This window comes from Halichoerus grypus, chromosome 3 (genome assembly GCF_964656455.1).
Source record: "Halichoerus grypus chromosome 3, mHalGry1.hap1.1, whole genome shotgun sequence".
Classification (NCBI taxonomy): domain Eukaryota; kingdom Metazoa; phylum Chordata; class Mammalia; order Carnivora; family Phocidae; genus Halichoerus; species Halichoerus grypus.
In genome coordinates, this window is record NC_135714.1 from 191,357,306 (window position 1) to 191,381,061 (window position 23,756).

The 23,756-nt window shown below is 39.0% G+C and overlaps 1 protein-coding gene across 1 annotated transcript in view; it reads left to right on the forward strand.

Moving 5' to 3' along the window:
• MTNR1A (melatonin receptor 1A) overlaps window positions 1–23,075 on the forward strand; it is a 37,767-nt gene extending 14,692 nt beyond the window's left edge. The window contains exon 2 of the mRNA XM_078068259.1: window positions 21,630–23,075. Within this exon, the coding sequence (XP_077924385.1) occupies window positions 21,630–22,561 (932 nt within the window). The 3' untranslated portion in view covers window positions 22,562–23,075. The remainder of the gene's footprint in view (window positions 1–21,629) is intronic.
• The last annotated feature ends 681 nt before the right edge of the window (window positions 23,076–23,756 follow it).

The window sequence follows — 23,756 nt, forward strand, 5'->3', positions numbered from 1 at the left end:
GGACCAAGATTCTGACTGTTTCGGTATCCAGACTTTGAGAGGCTGATTGTTTCAATATCCAAGTTGTTCTCTAATTTAAAATGAATCAGCTCTGGAAGCTGCAATAACTTTCTCAGACAAGTATGTTACCATTCAAAAAGTTATGACCTAACTGTATGTACAGACTTGGAAAATGATTTCATGCTAACAAAGTCAATGTTTAATATAATACTTAATCTGATAGAGTTCTTGTCAGTACTGTTGACGTTTTCCTCCTATAGCTCTTCATGAGATTTGAAATTATTGATTCAAGGCAATTTTTTATTTATAAAGACATTTTATTGACTTTTTCCCCTTGCATTCTTAGCCATTGTTTAAAGTTTCATGACTTTTTTTCTGGTCTGTGTAGTATATTATTATCGAACTCTAAATTTTATCCAAATTTGCCAAAGCAATCCTCGGAATTGCTTGGAAAACTTATGACAGTGGATTAAAATTCCTAAATACATCATTGATTTGGGGGTCTACATGATTAAATTTGGATCTGATCTTTGGATCTTCCAGCTATTCATCTCATAAGAAAGTAGCAGTTTTTAGCATTAAATTAATCACAGATAAGATGGAGCTTAGCACAATCATTTTTCTCTTGACAGTTCTGAAAGTTAATCAAAGGTAAAATGTCCTAAATTACACCTCCTGCATTTAGTTCTTACTAACACCTGATGGCTCTGTTTTTTAAAAATACCTGATTTGAAAAATATCTGAAAATATCTGAATTGAAAACAATTCCATTTACAATTGCACCAAAAAGAATAAATTCTTGGGAATAAACTTAACCAAGGAGATGAGAGATCTGTACTTCAAAAACTATAAAATACAGGGCGCCTGGGTGGCTCAGTTGGTTAGCGACTGCCTTCGGCTCAGGTCATGATCCTGGAGTCCCTGGATCGAGTCCCGCATCGGGCTCCCTGCTCGGCAGGGAGTCTGCTTCTCCCTCTGACCCTCCCCCCTCTCATGCTCTCTCTCTCATTCTCTCTCTCTCAAATAAATAAATAAAATCTTTAAAAAAAAACTATAAAATACTGATTAAAGAAATTGAAGATGACACAAATGGAAAGATATTCCATGCTCATGGACTAGAATAATTCATATTGTTAAGATGTCCATACTACCCAGAGTCATCTACAGATTCAATGCAATCCTTATCAAAACACCATAGTATTTTTCACAGGATGAGAATAAATAATCCTAAAATTTGTATGGAACCACAAAAGGCCACAAAAGCCAAAGCAATCTTGAGAAAGAAGAACAGAGCTAGAGGTATCACAATCCCAGATTTCAAGATATAATATATAGCTGTAATAATCAGAACAGTACAGTACTAACACAACAATAAACACAGATAAATGGAACAGAATAGAGAGCCCAGAAATAAACCCCCACTTATATGATCAATTAATTTATGACAAAGGAGGCAAGAATATACAGTGGAGAACAGATAGTCTCTTCAATAAATGGTTCTGGGAAAACTGGAGAGCTACATGCAAAAGAATGAAAGTGGACCACTTTCTTACATCATACACAAAAATAAACTCAAAATGGACTAAAGACCTAAATGTGAGACCTGAAACCATAAAAATCCTAGAAGAAAACACAGGAAGTCATTTCTCTGACATTGGCCATTGTAACATTTTCCTAGGAATGTCTCCTCAGGCAAAGGAAACAAAAGCAAAAATAAACTATTGGAACTATATCAAAATAAAAAGTTTTTGCACAGAGAAGGAAACCATCAACAAAACTAAAAGTCAACCTACCAAATGCAAGAAGTTATTTGCAGATGATACATCCAAAAAGGAGTTAATATCCAAAATATATAAAGAACTTATACAACTTTGCAGATGATACATCCAAAAAGGAGTTAATATCCAAAATATATAACGAACTTATACAACTCAACATCAAAAAAACAATCTGAATAAAAAATGGACAGAAGATCTGAATACACATTTTTCCAAAGAAGACATCCAGATGGCCAACAGACACATGAGAAGATGCTCAACATTGCTAATCATCAGGAAAATGCAAATCAAAACCACAATGAGATATCACCTCATACCTGTTAGGATGGCTATTATCAAAAAGAAGAAATAACAAGTGTTGGCAAGGATGTGGAGAAAGGGGAACCCTTGTGCACTATTAGTGGGAATGTAAATTGGTGCAGCCACTGTAGAAAACAGTATGGACGTTCCTCAAAAAGTTAAAAATGGAACTACCATAAAATCTAGCAATTCCACTTCTGGAATATTTATCCAAAGGAAACAGAAACACCAACCTGAAAAGATATATGCCCCATATTCACTGCGCATTATTTACAACAGCTGAGATGTGGAAACAACCTAAGTGTCCATTGACAAATGCATGGATAAAGAATATGTGGTGTATCTGGATATATATATACACACACATACACACACACACACACACAATGCAATATTAATCATAAAAAAAATAAGATCTTGCCATTTGTGACAACATGGGTGGACCTAGGGGGATATTATGCTAAGTGAAATAAGTTAAAGACAAATACCATATGATTTCACTTATATGTGGAATCTAAAAAAAAAAAAAACCCCAAACCAAACAAAACAGAAAAAGACCCAGAGGGGCGCCTGGGGGGCTCAGTCATTAAGCATCTGCCTTCGCCTCAGGTCATGATCCCGGGGTCCTGAGATCAAGCCCCACATCGGGCTCCCTGCTCAGCGGGAAGGCTGCTTCTCCCTCTCCCTCTCCCGCTCCCTCTGCTTGTGTTCCCTCTCTCGCCGTGTCTCTCTCCATCAAATAAATAAATAAAATCTTTAAAAAAAAAAAAGAAAAAGACCCATAAATACAGAGAACTGGTGGTTGTCAGAGAGGAGGGGGACGGGGGGATGGGCAAAATGGGTAAGGGGAATGGGAGGTACAGGAGTCCAGTTCTGGAATGAGAGGCACAGCGTAGTGTAGCCAATGGTACTGTAATGGTGTATGGGGACAGATGGTAGCTACACATACACAGTTGCTGAATCCCTGTATTGTATACCAGAAACTAATGTAACATTGTGTGTCAACTATACTTCCATTGGAAAAAAAATACCTGTTTTGAAAAATATCTGCTTTGGAACTCATTGTAAATCTCTATAGAGTCTCTGGACCTTGTTCTGCTCATTCTTTATTAGTATCCTTAAAAAACGATAATTGGAATATTTGAGGTGAATACTAAGGTCTTTATAAGGTGGCTTGAATTTCCTCCCTTTTCCTAAGGAGTTTTAAGTTGCCTAGCTGACAGAAATGCCCTATTCTCTAAAAATGAAATACACACACTCTCAGGATTTTCTAGGCTACCAGAGGCAATTAGCTGCTTTTATTTTTTTAAAGATTTATTTATTTTGAGAGAGAGTGAGAGAGCACGCACGTGAGCAGGCGGGGGGGGGGGGAGGGCAGAAGGAGAAGGAGAGAGAATCTCAAGAAGACTCCCCACTGAGTGTGGAGCCTGACACAGGGTTCAGTCCCAGGACCCTGAGATCATGACCTGAGCCGAAATCGAGAGTCCAATGCTCAACTGACTGAGCCACCCAGGTGCCCCAATTAATTGCTTTTAAAGAAGCAGTTGTTCATGCTCAGAACTCTGCACCGTATCACCAGTGTCATCCACTCTCCTAAAGAGTCTTAAGATGCTTCCTTAATCAGCATCCTAAGTTCCTCGCCTTTCAGATAGGTTGGTTAACCAAGTTGACCTGACACATGACAGCTCCACGTGACATCTCAAGAAATTTCAGTGAAATTCAATGATGCTACAATTGGGGAATAAAATTCTGGATTTTCTGGTTGAGGTGCTCTAAGATTTATTCTTCTATAGAGCTATCCACTTTTGGCAATCACACTGAAGGCATTAGTTTTAGAAAAAGGGAAAAGAAAAAGAAAAACAAATAAATCTTTGTGCTGAATATTTTTCAGGCTACTTACTGAATTTGAGTTGTGGAACTTCTGGCTTAAAAGGATGATTACCTGCTCTGATCTTGGAGCACTTTGGGGGCTTACTGGATTGAATATTCATTTAAATAAATATTTATTGCACACCTACAGTATAAGATGGAATATAAATTGTCAGCAAATTCTTGCTGGTTTGTCAAAATACAAGACAACGTGCTAAGCTTGTGTAAAACATGGATCCTACTTTCAAAGAGATTACTTTCAATCAAGGCACTTAAAATTCTTTTATTTTCAAATAAAAAATAAGACAAAACATTAGCAGAAAAATTTTTCGAGAGAAATTTGGAACTTGGTTGGTAGATGAAGTGCTCATGAGTTGTTTTAAAAGATGCTGCCTGATACGTTCTGCATGGAGCACTGGGTGTTATGCACAAACAATGAATCATGGAACACTATATCTAAAACTAATGATGTAATATATGGGGATTAACGTAACAATAAAAAATTTAAATAAAAAAAAAAAAAAAAGATGCTGCCTGATAGATGGTAACTATGCCAGCCTGGTGAGCATTTTGTGACATACGTGAATGCTGAATCACTATCTTGTACCCCTGAAACTAATATTGTATGTCAACTATACGTCAATTAAAAATGAAAAAATTTAAAATAATTAAAAAAGTTATTTGCAGTATAGCTAAAATTCAAATTAAAAATACACAAATAAAAGATGTTAGTATTAACATCAGGATGAAAGAATAGGTAATAAATAGGGAAATATGAAAGCTACTTCACACATGGGGCAGAATCAAGGAGAGAGCTTCAAAATAATTGTTAATAATGGAGACAAAGCATAGCTATTGGCAAATAATACATTGGCCCCGTATCTTTTGAAGAAAGCAATATGGCCTGGAAAAATACCACTTGGAGGTTTGACAACCAGACTGCTAACTTAAATTTTAAAACATTTTCTCACGTAGTTATTAAATGGAAGATGATAAATATTTTAATCAGTGACTAGTATTTCCTCTTTTATAATTTTCTTAACACATTTCAAAATATAAAACTCTCTTCTTATGTGATCTTGTAAATGATAATGTGCTTTTATCCTTCATGCATTCATTCCGCCCCCCCCCCCTTTTTTTTAAGTGCCTGTTGAACGTCTCCTCTGTGCCAGGTCTGGGATAATTTTGGAGCTTGAGACAGAGTTCTGTGGCAAGACAAATGCTATTCCAGTTAATTCATTCTTATTTTAAGATTTGGCTTAAATTTTAATTTTTTACTTTCAAGAGTTTTATTTGCCAATTAAAAAATAGTTTTAATTTCATTTATGCCTTTGTTATTTAATTCATCCTATTAGGTTACCTTTAATTATTTCTTATATTTTTGTTTGTAATACCTTGAGCTATTTTCATTTTTGGGCTGTGTGTATAGGTATTATATTCTCTTACAACACAAACTGGTTTATTTTATTTTAGATTTATTTATTTATTTGGAGGGGGCAAAGGGAGAGAGAAACTTAAGCAGACTCCCCTCTGAGTGTGGAGCCTGACACAGTGCTCGATCTCACAACCCTGAAATCATGACCTGAGCCAAAATCGAGAGTTGGACACTTTAACCAACTGAGCCACTCAGATGCCCCTTACCACATAGGTTTTTTTAAAAAGCCTATTTACAAAACAGGTTATATTTTATATTGGTTATACATATATAAAGTTGTTTTATATACAACACAAAGGTTATACATACATTAAGTTGTTTTATATACAACACTTTATATACAAAATAATCCTTATCCGTGGAAAATTAGTTCTATTATAGACTCAAGTTTTTGGGGTGATATGTACCTTTTGAATAATGTGGGCTCTGGAACCATAGGACCTGGTATAAAATCCTGGCTCTGTCATCCAATGGGTACAACCTTGAGCAAATTATTTGTTTAATTTCCTCACTTTTTAATTTAGGACACTACTAATAACTGTAAGGATTACGGGATTGGTAACTTAAAGTTCATTGTGCTTTAAATATAACATAATGGGAAACACAGTAAATTCTTTGTTATTTAGTATTTGGGTAGAATTAAGATGGGTGAATATATTTTTACTTCTAAGGCAGAGTACAATGTTTAACACGTTTAGGTATTTAAATTCTAAGTCCCTAAAAATAGAGTCAAATTTTGATTCTCTAAAATGAACTTTATGAGAATCTTAATTTATAATTTTGTAGTGTTAACTTTTATTTCATTTCTCCTCCCATTTAATTTTAGTGTATAAATAGGGCAATAATATGATTGTACCTGTTTAAATAAGACAGTAATTCTCTTTTGGAATTTAGCAATTTAGAGCTCTTGTCTAATTAAATAGAAATATTATTAAGTGCCATTCATTTGCTTATATAAGCTTTCACGGAGTTCTTCAAGATTAAGGAAAGTGTCTAAGGAAATAAAGACTACTATCTCAAAATAGAGTTAACAGAGTTCTTTTTTGTTGAAAGATTTTATTTATTTGAGAGAGTGAGAGAGCAAGCATGAAGGGGGAAGGGAGAAGCAAACTCCCTCTCCTATATATTGTATAATATGTAATATATATATAATTTATATATTATAATCCATATATATTAACATAATTATAAGACATTATAATATATTATTATATATCATTATATAATTATATATTAATATATCGATATAATTAATATAATTCCACATATACTTATACATATTATATATAATATATAATTAATATTACACTTCTTTATCCATTCATCAATTGATGGACATTTAGGCTCTTTCCATATCTTGGTTATTGTAAATAATGCTGCTATAAACATAGGGGTGCAAGTATTCCTTTGAATTAGTGTTTTTGTTTTGGAGATAGCCAGTAGTGCAATTGCTGGATTGTAGGGTAATTCTATTTTTAACTTTTTGAAGAACCTCCACACTGTTTTCCATAGTGGCTGCACCGGTTTGCATTCCCACCAACAATGCATGAGGGTTCGTTTTTCTCCACATCCTCGCCAACACCTGTTGTTTCTTGTGTTGTTGATTTTAGCCATTCTGACAGGTGTGAGGTGCTACCGCATTGTAGTTTTGATTTGCATTTCCCCGATGATGAGTGGCGTTGAGCACCTTTTCATGTGTCTGTTGGCCATCTGGATGTCTTCTTTGGAGAAGAGTCTGTTCATGTCTTCTGCCTATCTTTTAATTGGATTATTAGTATTTGGGGTGTTGAGTGTTATAACTTCTTTACATACTTTGGATACTAACACTTTATCTGATTATCTTCTCCCATTCCATAGGTTGCCTTTTAGTTTTGTCGATTGTTTCCCTTGCCATGCAGAATCTTTGTATTTTGATGAAGTCCCAATAGTTTATTTTTCCTTTTGTTTCCCTTGCCTCAGGACACAAATCTAGAAAAAAGTTGTTATGGCCAGTGTCAAACAAATTACCCCTGTGTTCTCTTCTGGGATTTTTATGGTTTCAGGTCTCACATTTAGGTCTTTAAGCCATTTTGAATTTATTTTTGTGCATAAGAAAGTGGTCCAGTTTCATTCATTTGCATGTAGTTGTCCAGTTTTCCCAACACCATTTGTTCAAGAGACTGTCCTTTTCCCATTGGATATTCTATTCCTCTTTGATGAAGATTAATTAACCATATAATTGTTGACTCTGAGTTTTCTATTTTGTTCTATTGATCTGGGTCTATTTTTGTGCCAGTATCATCCTGTTTTGATGACTATAGCTTTGTAATATAACTTGAAGTCGGAATTCTGATGCCTCTAGCTTTGCTTTTCTTTTTCAAGATTGCTTTTGTTATTCAGGGTCCTTTGTGGTTCCAGGCAAATTTTGGGATTGTTTTAGTTCTGTGAAAAATGCTGTTGGTATTTTGATAGGAATTGCATTAAATGTGCAGATTGCTTTGGGTAGTACAGACATTTTAACAATGTTTGTTCTTCCCATTCATGAGCATGGAATGTCTTTCCATTTCTTTGTGTCATCTTCAATGTCTTTCATCAGCATTTTATAGGTTTCAGAATACAGGTCTTTGACCTCTTTGGTTAGGTTTATTCCTAGGTATCTTATTGTTTTGGGTATATAGTAGTAGTGGGATTGTTTTCTTAATTTCTGTAAGTGGGATTATTTTCTTAATTTCTCTTTCTGCTGCTTCATTATTGGTGTATAGAAATGCAACTGCTTTCGGCACATGGATTTTGTATCCTGAGGCTTTATTGAATTAGTTTACCAGTTCTAGCAGTTTTTTGGTGGAGTCTTTAGGGTTTTCTGTATAGAGTATCATGTCATCCGGAAACAGTGAATGTTTTACTTCTTCCTTACCAATTTGGATTCCTTTTATTTCTTTTTGTAGTCTGATTGCTGTGGCTAGGACTTCTGGTACCATGTGCAATAAAAGTGGTGAGAGTGGACATCTTTGTCTTGTTCCTGACTTTAGGGGGAAAGCTCTCACTTTTTCCCCATTAAGGATAATGTTAGCTGTGGGTTTTTCATAGATGGACTTTATTATCTTGAGGTATGTTCTCTCTAAACCTATTTCACTGAGGGTTTTTATCATGAATTGATGTTGCACTTTCTCACATGCTTTTTCTGCATCTAATGAAATGCTCATACTGTTCTTATCCTTTTTCCTGTTGATGTGATGTATCACATTGTTTGATTTGTGAATGTTGAACCACCCTTGCAACCCAGGAAGAAATTCCACTTGATTGTGATGAATGATTTTTTTTAATGTATTATTGGATTCAGTTTACCAGTATTTTATTGAGAATTTTTGCATCTATATTCATTATGGATATTGGCTTATAGTTCTCTTTTTTAGTGGTGTCTTTATCTGGTTTTGGTATCAAGGTAATGCTGGCCCCATAGAACGAAGTTGGAAGTTTTCCTTCTTTTTCTATTTTTTGGAATAGTATAGGAATAGGTATGAACTGTTCTTTAAATATTTGGTGGAATGTGCCTATGAAGCCATCTGGTCCTTTTGTTTGTTGGGACTTTTTTGATTACTGACTCAATTTCTTTGCTGGTTATCAGTCTGTTTAAATTTTCTATTTCCTCCTGTTTCAGTTTTTTTTTTTTTAAAGATTTTATTTATTTATTTGACAGAGAGAGACACAGTGAGAGAGGGAACACAAGCAGGGGGAATGGGAGAGGGAGAAGCAGGCTTCCCGCCAAGCAGGGAGCCCGATGCGGGGCTCGATCCCAGGACCCTGGGACCATGACCTGAGCCGAAGGCAGATGCTTAATGACTGAGCCACCCATGCGCCCCAGCCTCCTGTTTCAGTTTTGAGAGTTTATATGTTTCTAGGAATTTATCCATTTCTTGCAGGTTGTCCAATTTGTTGGGATATAGTTTTTCATAATATTCTCTTATGATTGTATTTCTGTCATGTTGGTTGTTATTTCTCTTCTCCCATTTGTGATTTTATTTCTTTGAGTCCTTTCTCTGTTTTTCTTGGTAAGTCTGGCTAGAGGTATATCAATTTTATAGATTTTTCAAAGAACCACCTTTTAGTTACATTGATATTTTCTATATATTTTTTTACTTTCTATATCTTTGATTATTGCTCTAATCTTTATTATTTCCTTCCTTCTGCGGGCTGTAGGTTTTGTTTGTTCTTTTCTAGCTCCTTTAGGTGCAAGGTTAGGTTGTTTATTGGAGATTTTTCTTGCTTCTTGTGGTGGGCTTGTATTGCTATAAACTTCCCTCATAGAACTACATATGCTCCATCCCAGAGGTTTTGGACTATTGTGTTTTCATTTTTATTTGTTTCCATGTACTTACTTATCTCTTCCTTTATTTCCTGGTTACCCATTCATTGTTTAGTAGCGTGTTCTTTAACCTCTATGTATTTGTGGTCTACCCAGATTTTTTTCTGGTGGCTGACTTCTAGTTTCATAGCGTTGTGGTCAGTCAGAAAAGATGCATGGTATGACTTCGATCTTCTTGAATTTGGTGAGGCTAGTTTTGTGGCCTAACATGTGATCCATTCTGGAGAATGTTCCATGTGCACTTGAAAAGAATGTGTATTCTGCTGTTTTAGGATGAAATGTTCTGAATATATCTGTTAAATCCATCTGTTCCCATGTGTCATTCAAAGCCATCATTTCCTTGTTGATGTTGTTTAGATGATCTGTCCATTGATGTAAGCAGGGTGTTAAAGTCCCCTACTATTATTGTATTATTATTAATTCCTATATGTTTGTCATTAACTGTTTTATGTATTTAGGTGCTTCTATGTTGGGTGCATAAATATTTACAATGATTATAACTTCTTGTTGGACTTTCCTCTTTATTATTATATAGTGTCCTCTTTTTCTCTTCTTACGGTCTTTGTTTTAAAATTTATTTTGTCCAATATAAGTATTGCTACTCTGGCTTTCTTTTGATATCCATTTGCATGATAGAGTTTTCTCCATCCCCTCACTTTCAATCTGCAGGTGTCTTTAAGTCTATAATGAATCTTTTATAGGCAGCATATAGATCAATATTAGTTTTTTTATCCATTCTGTGACTCTCTTTTAACAGGAGGGTTTAGTCCATTTACATGCAAAATAATTATCGATATATATGTATTTATTGCCATTTTATTACTTGTTTTGTGGTTGTTTCTGAAGATTTTCTCTGATCCTTTCTTGTCTTTCTCCCTTTCATGTTTTGCTGATTTTCTTTAATGATATAATTGGGTTACTTTCTCTTTATTCATTGCATATTTATTAGTGGTTTTTGATACATGGTTGCCATTAGGTTTGTATATAACCTCCTCTGCATATAGCAGTCTATATTAATTTGATGGTCATTTTAGTTTGAACTTACTCTTTTCTACTCTTCTCCCCACATTTTAGGTATATGTTATAGTTAGCTTCTTGACCAATTTTTTACAAAAATATTCTTTTTTACTGCTTTTGTGTTTCCTACCTTTACACTGTTATTTGGGTCTCTCCTTTCCATTCAAAGAGTCCCCTTTAATACTTCCTGCAGGGCTGGTTCAGTGGTCTTGAACTTTTTGTTTGTCTGGGAAACTCTATCTCTCTATCTATTCTGAATGATAACTTTGCTGGATAGAGGATTCTTGGCTGATTTTTCCCATTCAGCACTTTGAATATGTCATGCCACTCCCTTCAGACTTGTCAAGTTTCTGTTGAGAAATCTCTTGCTAGCCTTATGGGTTTTTCCCTTGTAAGTTAATGACTTCTTTTGCTGCTTTTAAGACTTTTTCTTTATCACTGTATTTTGCAAATTTAATTAAAATGTCTTGGTGTCTCTCTGCTTTTGATTTTTTAATAAAGACTTTATTTTTAAATAATCTCTACACCCAACATTGTGCTCAGACTTACAACTCAGATATCAAGAGTTGCATGCTCCTCTGACTGAGCCAGCTAGGTACCCCTGCTTTTGTTGATTTTGATGGGAGTTCTCTGTGTCTCCTGGATCTGGATATCTGTTTCCTTCCCCAGGGTAGGGAAGTTTACAGCTATTGTTTCTTGAAATAAATTTTCTGCTCCCATTTCTCTCTCTTCTTCTTCTGGGACTTGTATAACACAAATGTTATTATGTCTGATGGAGTCACTGAGTTACCCAATTCTATTCTCATTTTGTGTAATTTTTTTCTCTCTTTCCTTCAGCTTGATTACTTTCCATTATTGTGTCTCCTAGGTCATAATTCATTCTTCTGCTTCTTCCATCCTGCTATTTATTCCATCAGGTGTGTTTCTCATTCCATTTATTGAGCCCTTTATCTCTGTTATGGCATTCCTTATTTCTGTGTTAAGGGTCTCACTCATGTCTTCCACTCTTTCCTCAAGTCCAGTGAATATCCTTATGATTATTGCTTTAACGTCTTTATCAGGCATGTTACTTATATCTGTTTTGCTTAGATCTCTGGCCGTGGCCTTGTCTTGTTCTTTTATTTGCAGTAAATTTTTCCTCATTTTGTCTGCCTCTCTGTGTCTGTTTCTTTGTGTGAAGAAAGCCAGCTATGACACTGCTTTTGAAGGTAGTGACTATGAAGAGGAGGTCCTAGAGTCCCCTGCAGTGCAGTGTCCCCTGTTCACCAAAACCTGGCCCTTTTGGAGAGTGACCTAAGTGTGTTGCTTACATCCTATTGTGTCTGAGTCACTTTTCCTTTCCATGCAGTAATCTGCACTGACTCTTTGCCTGTTGTTGGTTGGCCAGCGCTGAGGGTGCATGCCAGGCAGGCCAGCTCTGAGGGTGCATGTCTGCAGGGAACTTGGGAGTGGGGCACCAGTGTTAGCAAAATTTGCATTGGGCCACTAGTTCTATGCTGGATCCACTGAAGCACAGTGGTGGCTAGCGGCTATATGCTGAGTGCACAGCTGGGTATGGGACATGGTGTGTGGAGGTAGCCATGCACCCAGTGTCTGGGCAGCGGGTGCGACGGTGGCTGGGAATGCACTACTAGGCATGCAGCAGCAGCTGGACCCAGCGGCAGCTGTGGCCCTACTGGTGGGTTAGGGCACGTGCAGAGCTTTAATAAAATTTGCCTTGAGCCCTCTGCTGAAGCTAGACATGTGTGTAAAGTCCTGCCTCCTGTAGGTGGCTCTGTGTTTATGCTGGGGGGCAGGGGAAGAAAGTGGCATCTGCCAGCTCCCTTGTTTTCAAAGAAGTCACCCAACATGCTCCCAAATTATTATGAACAGATGTCTCCCGTTTGCCCCCAGTGTTGTATAAACTGCTATTGTTATGTTGCCTCTTCATGCAGGCTGCTGTCTCTTTAAGGGTGGCCACCTGGCTATCACTTGCCCGCCTGGCTCACCCAGTGCTGAATCGACTGACTTTTAAAGAACCAGGCTCCAAGTCTCACTGGTTTTACAAACTCATGGAATTCAGCCCCTCTGGTTTTAAAGCCAAACCTTATGGAGATTAGTTTTCGCTGAGTGAGCTCCCTGTTGCAAGGGCCCATTTCTCTGCCCTCTGCATATATGCAGCTCCCTCTCTCCTGCAGGTAGCATCTCTCTGCCTTTCTGACCTTTCTAACCTTTCAGATGCAACTTCTCCATATTTAGTTGTGGAGTTTGTTCTGCAGCCTTCAGGTCGCTGTCTGATTTATTGACTTGGATGTGGATGGTATCTAGTTGTAAACGTGGTATGCAGTCAGCTCAGGGTCCTCCTACTCTGCCATCTTCCCAAGCTCCCTATAGACATCAGTAGTTTGTGTTTAGCTTACAGATGAAAGGCTGAATCAATCTGGCTGTAATGTGGATATTCACATATTACAAATATCCCCCAAAACCACCCTTCTGAGAAAAGAGTAACCAGATCTAGAAAATGAGAAGAATTCCCGGTAGGATTTCACACTTTTAAAAATTGATTGAAAACTGAACTAGAGCAATAGGGTTATGTGTGTTCGTTTATTATATACTGAAGTTTTCTTAGCCTCTTTTATTGCACATATGCTACAGTAACAGAACAGTCAAGACAACCCAGAAATCAACTATGCTTACAGTATTAGGGAGTCACCACCAAGCTAGGGAGTAGGTCAGGGAAGACAGTGAGATACAGAGACTGAAGAGCCAGGGAGGCAACTGGGGTCAAGGAGGCAACAGAGCGAGGTTCGTAGATGTGCTCAGTACCACATGCATAGTATCTTCCACTATTCACACAGGGTGGTAGTATGTGGACAGGTGTTACATGAATAGGGTATTATGTTTCAGGACTTTAAGGAGGATGAAGGCTGAGAGAAGTCTCAGGAAGAATGGCACTGATGACCGGAGAGAAGTTTCAGCAATGTGGTGTGGGTAGAACCCAGATATTATAGGAAGATAAATTTAAAATAGGTGGGAAGGAAACAGAGGGACAGCCTTGTCTGATATGTTTGAAGGGAGAGGAAAGGGCTGATAGCCAGAAGGACAGGAGGATAAAAGGAGGCTTATTCGCTAAGGGAGAGCTCTGCAAGATGACAGGGATTAGGGGAGGAGCAAGCCTTTGCTGGGACAGATGTTGTCTCAGCCGGGGCTATCTGACCGGGGAGGAGCCTTCTGAGAAGCACGATATGCAGTTTCCATCACGGTGGAAGAGAAGGAATGAGTGATTATCTAAAGCCAAAGGTGTTCTATGCACTCTCTCAAACCCTCACCATGGTCATTATTTTTTTTAAGATTTTATTTATTTTGACAGAGAGAGAGCGAGAGCAGGAACACAAGCAGGGGGAGTGGGAGAGGGAGAAGCAGGCTTCCTGCCATAGCAGGGAGCCCCATGCGGGGCTCGATCCCAGGACCCGGGAATCATGACCTGAGCCAAAGGCAGACACTTAACAACTGAGCCACCCAGGCGCCCCCTCCCACCATGGTCATTATTATTATCTTGATTTATTACACATTAAGAGATTGAGGCTCTGGGAAGCTACGACTTACCCAAGGTCATTTAACAAGTGTCATAGCCAGGATCTGAATGCAGATGTGTTTGTTTCTAAACTTAAGGTCCACGTTGCCTCAACAATCTGCAAAGACAAGTTTCTCAAATATAGTCCTTTGAAATTTAAGAATGTAAGACATTGCCTGTGAGCTCTGATGTACAAAATAAATAGATTCTTCCTTAAGCCAAATTTTTTAGATCTGACTCTGTGGATTTGCTATGTAAAACACATGAAAAATGTTTTCAAGACTAGCCAAAGTTTTCCTGTTTAAACTGGTCTTTATCTCTGTTTGATGTTGGGCACAGTTCAGGCAGTCAGGGTTTTATTTATTTTGTTATTATTTTTTTTTTAGAGAGAGAGCATGTGTGAGTGGAGTGGAGGGGGGAGAGGCAGAGGAATAGGGAGAGAGAGAATCCCAAGGAGGCTCCACGCTCAGTGTGGAGCCTGATGCAGGGCTCGATCTCACAACTCTGAGATCATGACCTGAGTTGAAATCAAGAGTCAGACACTTAACCGACTGAGCCACCCAGGCATCCCAGGGTTTTATTTTTTAAGTTATGAACAATAATTCAGTGGGTCTCTAATCTTGCTTTCCAAGTTCAAGTCCAGGCTAAAATGAAAGAAGGAATGAATACTGGCCTGTTGAAAAAAACTAACATCCTGGCAAATAAGTGCAAAGAAAGCAACTAATTTCTACTTTTGTATGAGTGGAGTTTAGAGACTTAAGTTCATCCAGCAAACCATTCCCGAGCACCTACTATGTGCAAGGCACTGTGCTGTCAGAGTCCTGGACCTCAAGAGGTCTCAGAGGGAGACAGACTTCTTTGCACATGGGTGGAGTCACATGTTGGTTTGATGTTGGAAGCATGCGTACGAATAGCAAGGACGAAAAGATTAAAAAGCAAGACCAAAAAGCACTTAAGTCTGGAACTTCAGCTGGTTTGTTTGTTTCTGTAAGATAGCATAGTAAGTGGTCCCTCTTTGATTCTAAGAAGTGGGTGACTTCTTTAGAAAACCACCTAACCTCATCACAGAGCTGAAGGTCCACCTTAGGTTGCCTACAAACAGAACCTGAGAGGGCGGTGGCAGTTTCGCTACGCATGCTTTATTGAGGGAGTGCTCTCGGGGGGAACCTGTAGTGGGTGAGAGAAGCTGCCGAGGGCAGGGGAAGCGTCAAGCAAGGATGGGATCTCAGGCGAAGCCTAGACTTGGCCCGATCCAGCAAGCCGAGGCCTCTGGTTATAAATCTGACCACAAAGTTGCAACCACTAAAGGTGAAGGGACTGGCCTTTTCTACTCTGTTGTCAATTGGTCATTCATTGTCTACTCAACTGAGGGCAATTCTCTGGCGGAGGCAGCTGCAAGTAAATGGAGGCCCCCAAGACTCATCAAAATTCAGTAGTAAGTGCACCAGCCTGGCAGAGGGCACTTGGAAAAGGTATTGGCAGCATCTACTCCAACGCCTAGGACACAGACAGGATGTGAGAAACAACCCAGAAACCAGCTTGCCATAGTAATGGGCACCCCCAGCCAGAGTTTTGAGGGCAGCCCACACAAGTAAATGAATTGTCCTCAGGTGAAATCATCACACAGATTCAACGGTTACCAAATTAGGAACTAGATAGCTAGAGCCATAGAAACGTGCTGATGAAGACAAACTCAAGGCCCCAACTTTGTACAACGTGAGATGGGGAGATAGATTTCTTCCCTGTCCAGGTGACTCAAACCTCCCTTCCTAAAGCTCCGGCACATTGGCATTCCTGCCTGAATTGGGATGCTTCGTTTTCCATTGGCTTTAATCACAGGGCATGGCAGTACCAGGGCACTCCAGGGGAGGGAGCTCCTGCACTGCAGACATACACATGCTGGCTCCTACTGGGTAGGAACAACCCAATTTTCCCTTGATAATCAGGATCAATCACCCCACTTGGGACAGCGACCCCACGCTTAGTCTATGGATTCCCTGGAATGAGGAGTCCAAAGTAGCCAGGTGGCAGTCTCAACTTCCAGTTTAAGGAAACCACTATTACGTCTCTTGGTAGAGCATTCCTCCCTTGGAAACCAAGACTTTAGAACAACAGAACCTAGTTGTGGGGACAGGAAGGAAATATTTTGCTAGGGTGTCACTAGGATAATTATGAGAGGAAAAATGGCCATTCCCACACTTGATTTTCTGATCTATGAATCTAGTCCTTGATTTATAGCATATACTACACCCTGGGGGACATCACCCTCTGCTCATTCAGCTGGTGCTGAAACTAAACCTTCATAAGCCATTCTACCACAATGTCTTGCTTCACTTGCTACAAATTGAGTTCCTCAGCCAGAGCAATGTTTTTATCATAAAGAAAAAGGCACCTTGTAATTCTATGGATGTCAGATTGGTGAATAATTAAGGGTAGGAAAGGCAAATCCATATCCAGAATATGCTTCTGTTCCACTGAGAACAAAGTACTTCCTCTTTAATGATGGAAGTGGTCCAATGTAATCAATCTACCACCATTGTCTGGCTGATATTCCTGGGGAATGGTGCCAAATCAGTGTTGGTCTTTGTTGTTGACAGGTTGGGCATTCATCAGGACAGCAGTGGCTATAACCAGATCATTTTCATGAGTAGTAGTCTATGTGGCTGGGCCCATTAGTAACTTCTAAATTTCTGCTGCATGATAACTTTGTGAGCTTATTGGTCAGGGACAGTGGTGACCGAGGAAAGATTAATGTCCACAGGTTGTGACATTAAGATCCTCTTCTGCTAATAAAACAAAACAAAACAAAAACAAATCCTTTTCTGCTGAGGTTGCTTTTTGGTGAGTGTTCGTATGGGACACAAGTATTTTCACACTCAGTGCCCATGCTGAGAGGTGTATGCTCCTACCCCTTCTCCAGATTCCTGTGTTACCAGTTTTCTAAACCTGTTCCTTCCAACCTTTGACTGTCTAGCTATACCATTAGCCACTCCCCATGAATCAATGTAAACATGTACCTGTGACAGTCTCTCTGTCCAGGCAAAATGAACAACCAGTTTGAAGTTCTGTTCAAAGTTCTTTGCACTAGGAGTATTTTCCTTTATCCTTGTCCCTGGATTTGACCTTGTCCCTAGTGCTACAACATCCAATTTTGGGCAGCACCAGCCTATCATGAAAACCCATCTGTAAAGCATGCCAAAAGATTTTTTTCTTCCTTATTAACTGACCAAAGGGGACTTCTCATGAGGCCATAGGTGCAGGCTGAGAACAAGGGGGCAGTGATGCAGGAATGTGGGCCATGGGCATCTGTGACACTTGCTCATGCAATTTCCTTGGGCCCTCAGTATATACTTGAGCCAGGTTTTGTCTATTCCACTTCTGTTTGACGCTGTGCATGCCATCTTTACGATCTGGTGGCTCAGACAATACATAGTCTAGAAGAGCTCTTTCAGATCACACCACCACTTGGGGGTCCACGGTCCAGGAGCACCGATGCCGTCAGTTACGGTCCACAGGCTGAGAAGACTGGTATCCAGCCCAAGTAGTCGGGCAGAGAGAGTGAGTTCCCCTTTCCTCCAACTTTTTTGTTTTATTCAATCCCGTAATGGGTTGGATAATGCTCACCCACAATGAAGAGGACATCGACTTTACCAGGCCTATTCAAATGCTAATTTCCTCTGGAAACACGCTCATAGACACATCTAGAAGTAATGTTTAACCAGCTCTCTGAGCACCCCATGACCTGGTCATGTTGACACATAAAATTAACCATCACAAGCCTCAAGTCCATAGATAAGGCAGCTGAGAAGAAAAGATGGATGTCAAAATGGAAAGCAAGGAGAATCTTGGAGGAAGGACTGGAACCCAGGAGGATGAACTGAATTCCTGCCAGTCTCTCACGTTCCCCAAGCCAGGGTGGACCTCAGAGAAGGAGCAGGAGCTGTGGGCACGCTGGATCCCCCAGCCCCCTACCTCCCCCCAGCCCACCCCCACCATCACTGCAGGCCAGTGGATAGGAGTCAAAGAGCCAGAGCCGCCATGGTGCCTGGAGCTGCACGCCGAGCTTCGGAATGCGGAGAGAGCCTGACTGCCCTTCACTTCCACTTCTTACATCTCATGCAGCTTGTCTCTGCTGGGGAACATGACCCTGGAGCCCTGCATTCAAACATCCTTTCAGCTTAGTCCATACAATATACATCCACTCTGCATTTTGTTTAAAGATATAACTCGATGCCAGGTCTTATTGGAGGGGGAGAAAGACATCTCAGATGGGCACTGCCCTCATGGGCGCTGTTAATAGCTTGAGGTATGGGAAGATGGTGAGAAGAAGAGAAATACTTAGAAAAGCAATGGCTCCTTGCTTTGGCCATTCCCAGAGGGAAGTCCCGGGACTAGTTCCGAAGGAAGCAGTTTAGACAAGGCAACTTTTCAGCTGTCTAATAACTGATTTTATTCGTATCTGTGCCATATTTCCCCTACAATTTAAGGTTTTATTCACCAGAATGAATGTTTGCTCAGCATTTTATAATTTGCTTGTGTCTTTAGTCACTGTGAGGCTGTCAGCTGTTTCTTCTTGTTACCAGAAGAGAGACTTCGAACTGCCTTCCCTTCCCCTCATTCTGGTTCTAAGATGCTTTTTTGGAATTATGCCTGAAGAGGCTCTAAGCCCGGGCCTGCCTGGCCAGAGGGCCCAATATCCAACACTCACATATTTCTGGCCACAGGAACTTCCTTAAGGAAATGCACTGAGCAACATTAACAAACAGCATTGTTGCAGTCTTGCATTAATTGTATGACTTCATCCAATTTAACTCTGTATTTCTGTTTTCCTCATCTCTAAAAAGTAGGAATTAATCTGCATGATCACTAATATTCCTCTCAATCTTAACATCCTAGGAGTCCATAATTCCTCTGTGGTAAGGACTGGAAGTAAATCCAACAGAAAAGGAATTGCTAGGGGCACCTGAGTGGCTCAGTCGGTTAAGCGACTGCCTTTGGCTCAGGTCTTGATCTCAAGGTCCTGGGATCGAGCCCCGCATCGGGCTCCCTGCTCCACGGGAAGCCTGCTTCTCCCTCTCCCTTCCCCCTGCTTCTCCCTCTCCCTCTCCCCTTGCTCGTGTTCCCTCTGTCACTGTGTCTCTCTCTGTCAAATAAATAAAATCTTAAAAAAAAAAAAAAGGAATTTCTAGCCACGAACAGAAATTATTTTAAGTTTCAGAATGCATTGCTGTGCTGGTTGTAGGGAGTGTTGGATGCCTGTAAAAAGGATAGATCGCTATCTCTCTGGAGGTACATAGAGCTGAGATAGAAGAGATGATTTTATAATGTGTATAATCATGATGAAGTTAATTACTCTTATCATTCCTCCTCCTCCCCAACACACACACACCTGCAGATATGACAAAGCTTCCAGCTGCGTTACCTGATAGCCACATCTGTGTAGTAGAGTCTATGGCTTAATTTTTTTTTTCTCCAGACACTTGTAAAAGGGGATTAGCTCAAAGAAAAGTAAACTAATGATTTAATTAATGCAATGACTTGAACAAAAAAGAAGCATAATTGTTATAAACTAAATGGAACAGAGGATTAAAGCTATGAAAGAAATCTATGACATTGTTTATGATCTTATTTTTAAGCTCTTTAAAAATAAATCTATGCCAGTTTGTCACCATAGCGTTCTGGGTAAAAATGGACTGCTTCGATGATAATTTGTAGCTGAATTTCATATATTATAAGTATTTTTTAAGTATTATGCATTTTGAGTTAAAAATTCATTAAAACAAAACCACTTTAGAATTTAAATATTTCATTGGTGATTGAAATTGTTCTGTGGGGAAAAATAAATATGTTTTTATTGCTTTCATTTGGTCTCATGTAACCAGTTTTCAAAGAAATTGTTTTTACAACAATTTATCTGAAATTCCTACCTATATGTCAAAACCTTCCCTTTTTTTTTTTTTTTTTTTAGCCACACCTGCTTTTTTACTTCATTTCTTTGCAATTTTTGGAGGGATGTGGAATAAAATTAATCAAATAGGAACCTCAGATACAAAGGTGGTTTTATTTCAGATATTGGGAGATGACAATTTAATATCTGCCATCAAGCATTTGAGCAAAAGTCTCACTGGGAACTACTATTCAAGATCCGATTACAAGGAGGACACACTCTTAGGGTACTATGGTATAGAAATATAGGAAACTTAAGTTTACGAATAAATATAATAAAAGGCAAAATATATGGTCACTCCTCCTGGAATGTTCCTCCCCACTTCTTCCTAGCTCACTCCATTCCTTGCTACCTCTTTTTCTACACATACTCTTACACTTCTTTCTCTCTTTTAATTTTTTCTCAGTTTGAGGATCATAGGATCCCTGTCTGTTCTTTCCTGTTTATCCAGTACCTACTGAATGCACTTAATAAGGTTTTATTGAAATTTATTACAATTTAATCTAAATTAAATGTGGTATAAATAAAGTGATTTAGAAGCCTGCGAAAGAGGAAGGTCTTCCATGTAGTTGGGCAAATAAGTAAAGGCTTGAGGCATTTCCATTTAAGATGGATTTGGGAAAATGGGTAGCATTTTAAAAATTAGAAGAGCCATTGGAGGCAGAAGGAATAGTAAGAAACTAAGGCAAATGAGCTACAAAAGTAAAGAACATACTTTGCAGACTATCTTAGAAAATTTGACTAGAGTTCCTTGTTTTTATACTTTCAAATGTGTTATCATATTAACATAGAAAATATTTAGGGTTTAATTTTTTATACCGTAAGTTCTTTATGAAATCTAGAAGTATTTCTACCTTTTCCTTTGGATTGAGGTGAGAGTGTTGTAGAATACCAACAACATTAATTGAGCACTTATGTGACAGATACCGCTCAGCACTTGACATAGATTGCCTCAATTTGTCCTCATCAGAGCCTTGTCAAGAGGGTACTGTCATTAACCCCATCTTACAGAAGAGGAAATTGACATTTGGTGAGATAATATAACTTGCCCCAGTTAGACAGCTAGGAAGGGGTGAAGTCAATATTCTAGCCCAGACAGTCGATGAAAAAACCCTTTTTCTCTTACCTATTGTACCAAGGGTCAAGGATTCATTGCTGTCCAAGAACAGCAACCAAATAGTTCGATGAACAACAGTTTTGAACATGGACTATGCCTTGTCTTAGGAATGCAGGAATTTGTGAACAGCAGAATTGGCCTGACAAGGGCAACAGTGGGCTTGCTTCCTGATGAAAATGGCCTCCATTTCAGTTATAATATGGCAGGAGCCGTGATGCCAGGTTACGGGAGGTGCAGAAACAGCTCTCTAAAAAAATAATAACTTTGAAAGAAAACCAATGCAATCCATATAAAACTGGTGATAACCCGTACTTCCTAAACCTTTCTCTCTTAGGAAATGTATTTGTGGTGAGCCTTGCAGTTGCAGACCTGGTGGTGGCTGTTTACCCGTACCCCGTGGCGCTGACATCTATATTTAACAACGGATGGCATCTGGGCTATTTGCGCTGCCAAATCAGTGGTTTCCTGCTGGGCCTCAGTGTCATCGGCTCCATATTCAGCATCACTGGAATTGCCATTAACCGTTACTGCTCCATCTGCCACAGTCTCAAGTACGACAAGCTGTACAGTAACAAGAATTCCCTCCGCCACGTGTTCCTGATATGGATGCTGACGCTCGTGGCGGTCATGCCCAACTTGCGTACCGGAACCCTGCAGTATGACCCAAGGATCTACTCCTGCACCTTTGCGCAGTCTATCAGTTCAGCATACACCATAGCCGTAGTGGTTTTCCATTTCATAGTTCCCATGACCATAGTCACCTTCTGTTACCTAAGAATATGGATCCTGGTTCTTCAGGTCAGATGGAGGGTGAAACCTGACAATAAACCCAAAATGAAACCACAGGACTTGAGGAATTTTGTCACCATGTTTGTGGTTTTTGTCCTTTTTGCCATTTGTTGGGCTCCTCTCAACTTTATTGGTCTCGCTGTGGCTTCAGACCCCGTCAGCGTGGAGCCCAGGGTCCCAGAGTGGCTATTTGTGGCCAGTTACTATATGGCATATTTCAACAGCTGCCTCAATGCAATTATATATGGACTACTGAACCAAAATTTCAGAAAGGAATACAGAAGGATTATAGTCTCACTGTGTACAGCCAGAATATTCTTTGGGGATAGTTCGAATGATGCAGCACATAGGGTTAAGTGCAAACCCTCTCCATTAATGACCAACAATAACCTAATAAAAGTGGACTCTGTTTAAAATACAAAGCACTGCTAGCAAGATACACACACACTGCTCAAGGTCTTACTCATTTTCATGTTTGCTTCCTTCTTGACAGATGCCTAGAAACACAGCATAGTTGAGAAAACTTGCGCTTCTAAGAGGTTGCCTCTAGTTTATGAGCTCATATGCTATCAGCCTTTTGAATAAGTCTCTAATTCTGCTTATGAAAAGAAATACAGAACATATAGAGAGTTACATGTTAATTCAAGAATATGATGCAGCCAGGCTCCCTGCTCGGCAGGGAGTCTGCTTCTCCCTCTGACCCTCCTCCCTCTCATGCTCTCTGTCTCTCATTCTCTCTCTCAAATAAAGAAATAAAATCTTAAAAAAAAAAAAAAAAGATTAAAAAAAAAGAATATGGTTCAGGGACGGGGCGGGGGCAGTAATTTTAAATAAAAATGCTAAATGTATTCAAGTGGAGAAAGAGTGTGCAAACTTTTATTGCAAGTGAGTATCACAAAATAATTGCTTTTTTCCTATACTTTTTGAAGATTTCTCATTGGAAAACAAATGATGTGTCATAGTTATAAACAAACAAGTGGGATGACTGATTCATTACACAGTGAAAGGCTGAAAATAAACCAGGGAATACCTTGACATAATAGCAACAACCATAACACAGATTTCAGTCGGCAGTCGGTAGCACTGGGTAACCATAGTCAGGATCATAAATGTGGTCTCTCTCTATTAAAAGTTGCACATTCAACTAGATAAAGAGCTAAGTATATGACGGAACTCTTTTTCAGATGTCAATAACCATAGTATTTGAAAACAATAGTGAAACATAAAACTCTATTTGACTTTATTAGACATTGGCTTTATTATTTTGTCACTGAAGATCATTATTATTCATATTACTGACAAACTGTTTTGAACTGTTCTCTGTTCATTTATGAAGTCATCTAATCAGTTTAGTGATAATTGATAAAGAATCAAAGAGCTATAGATCCTTAGATACAGTGCTGAATGTGTCCTAGATTGATAATCTATTTGGACAAGTAAATATCTAAACCAGATAGTTTTTCTTTTATAGATATTTCAAAGCAATATTCTTTAATAATTCATTTCAGTATTTGATTGCCTTAATAATCCTAAAAGTCTAGGAGAAGAAAAAATGCACAGGTAAACTATGTTTCATAAACTATGGCTCTAGTTTGCTCCAAAAAAGCTA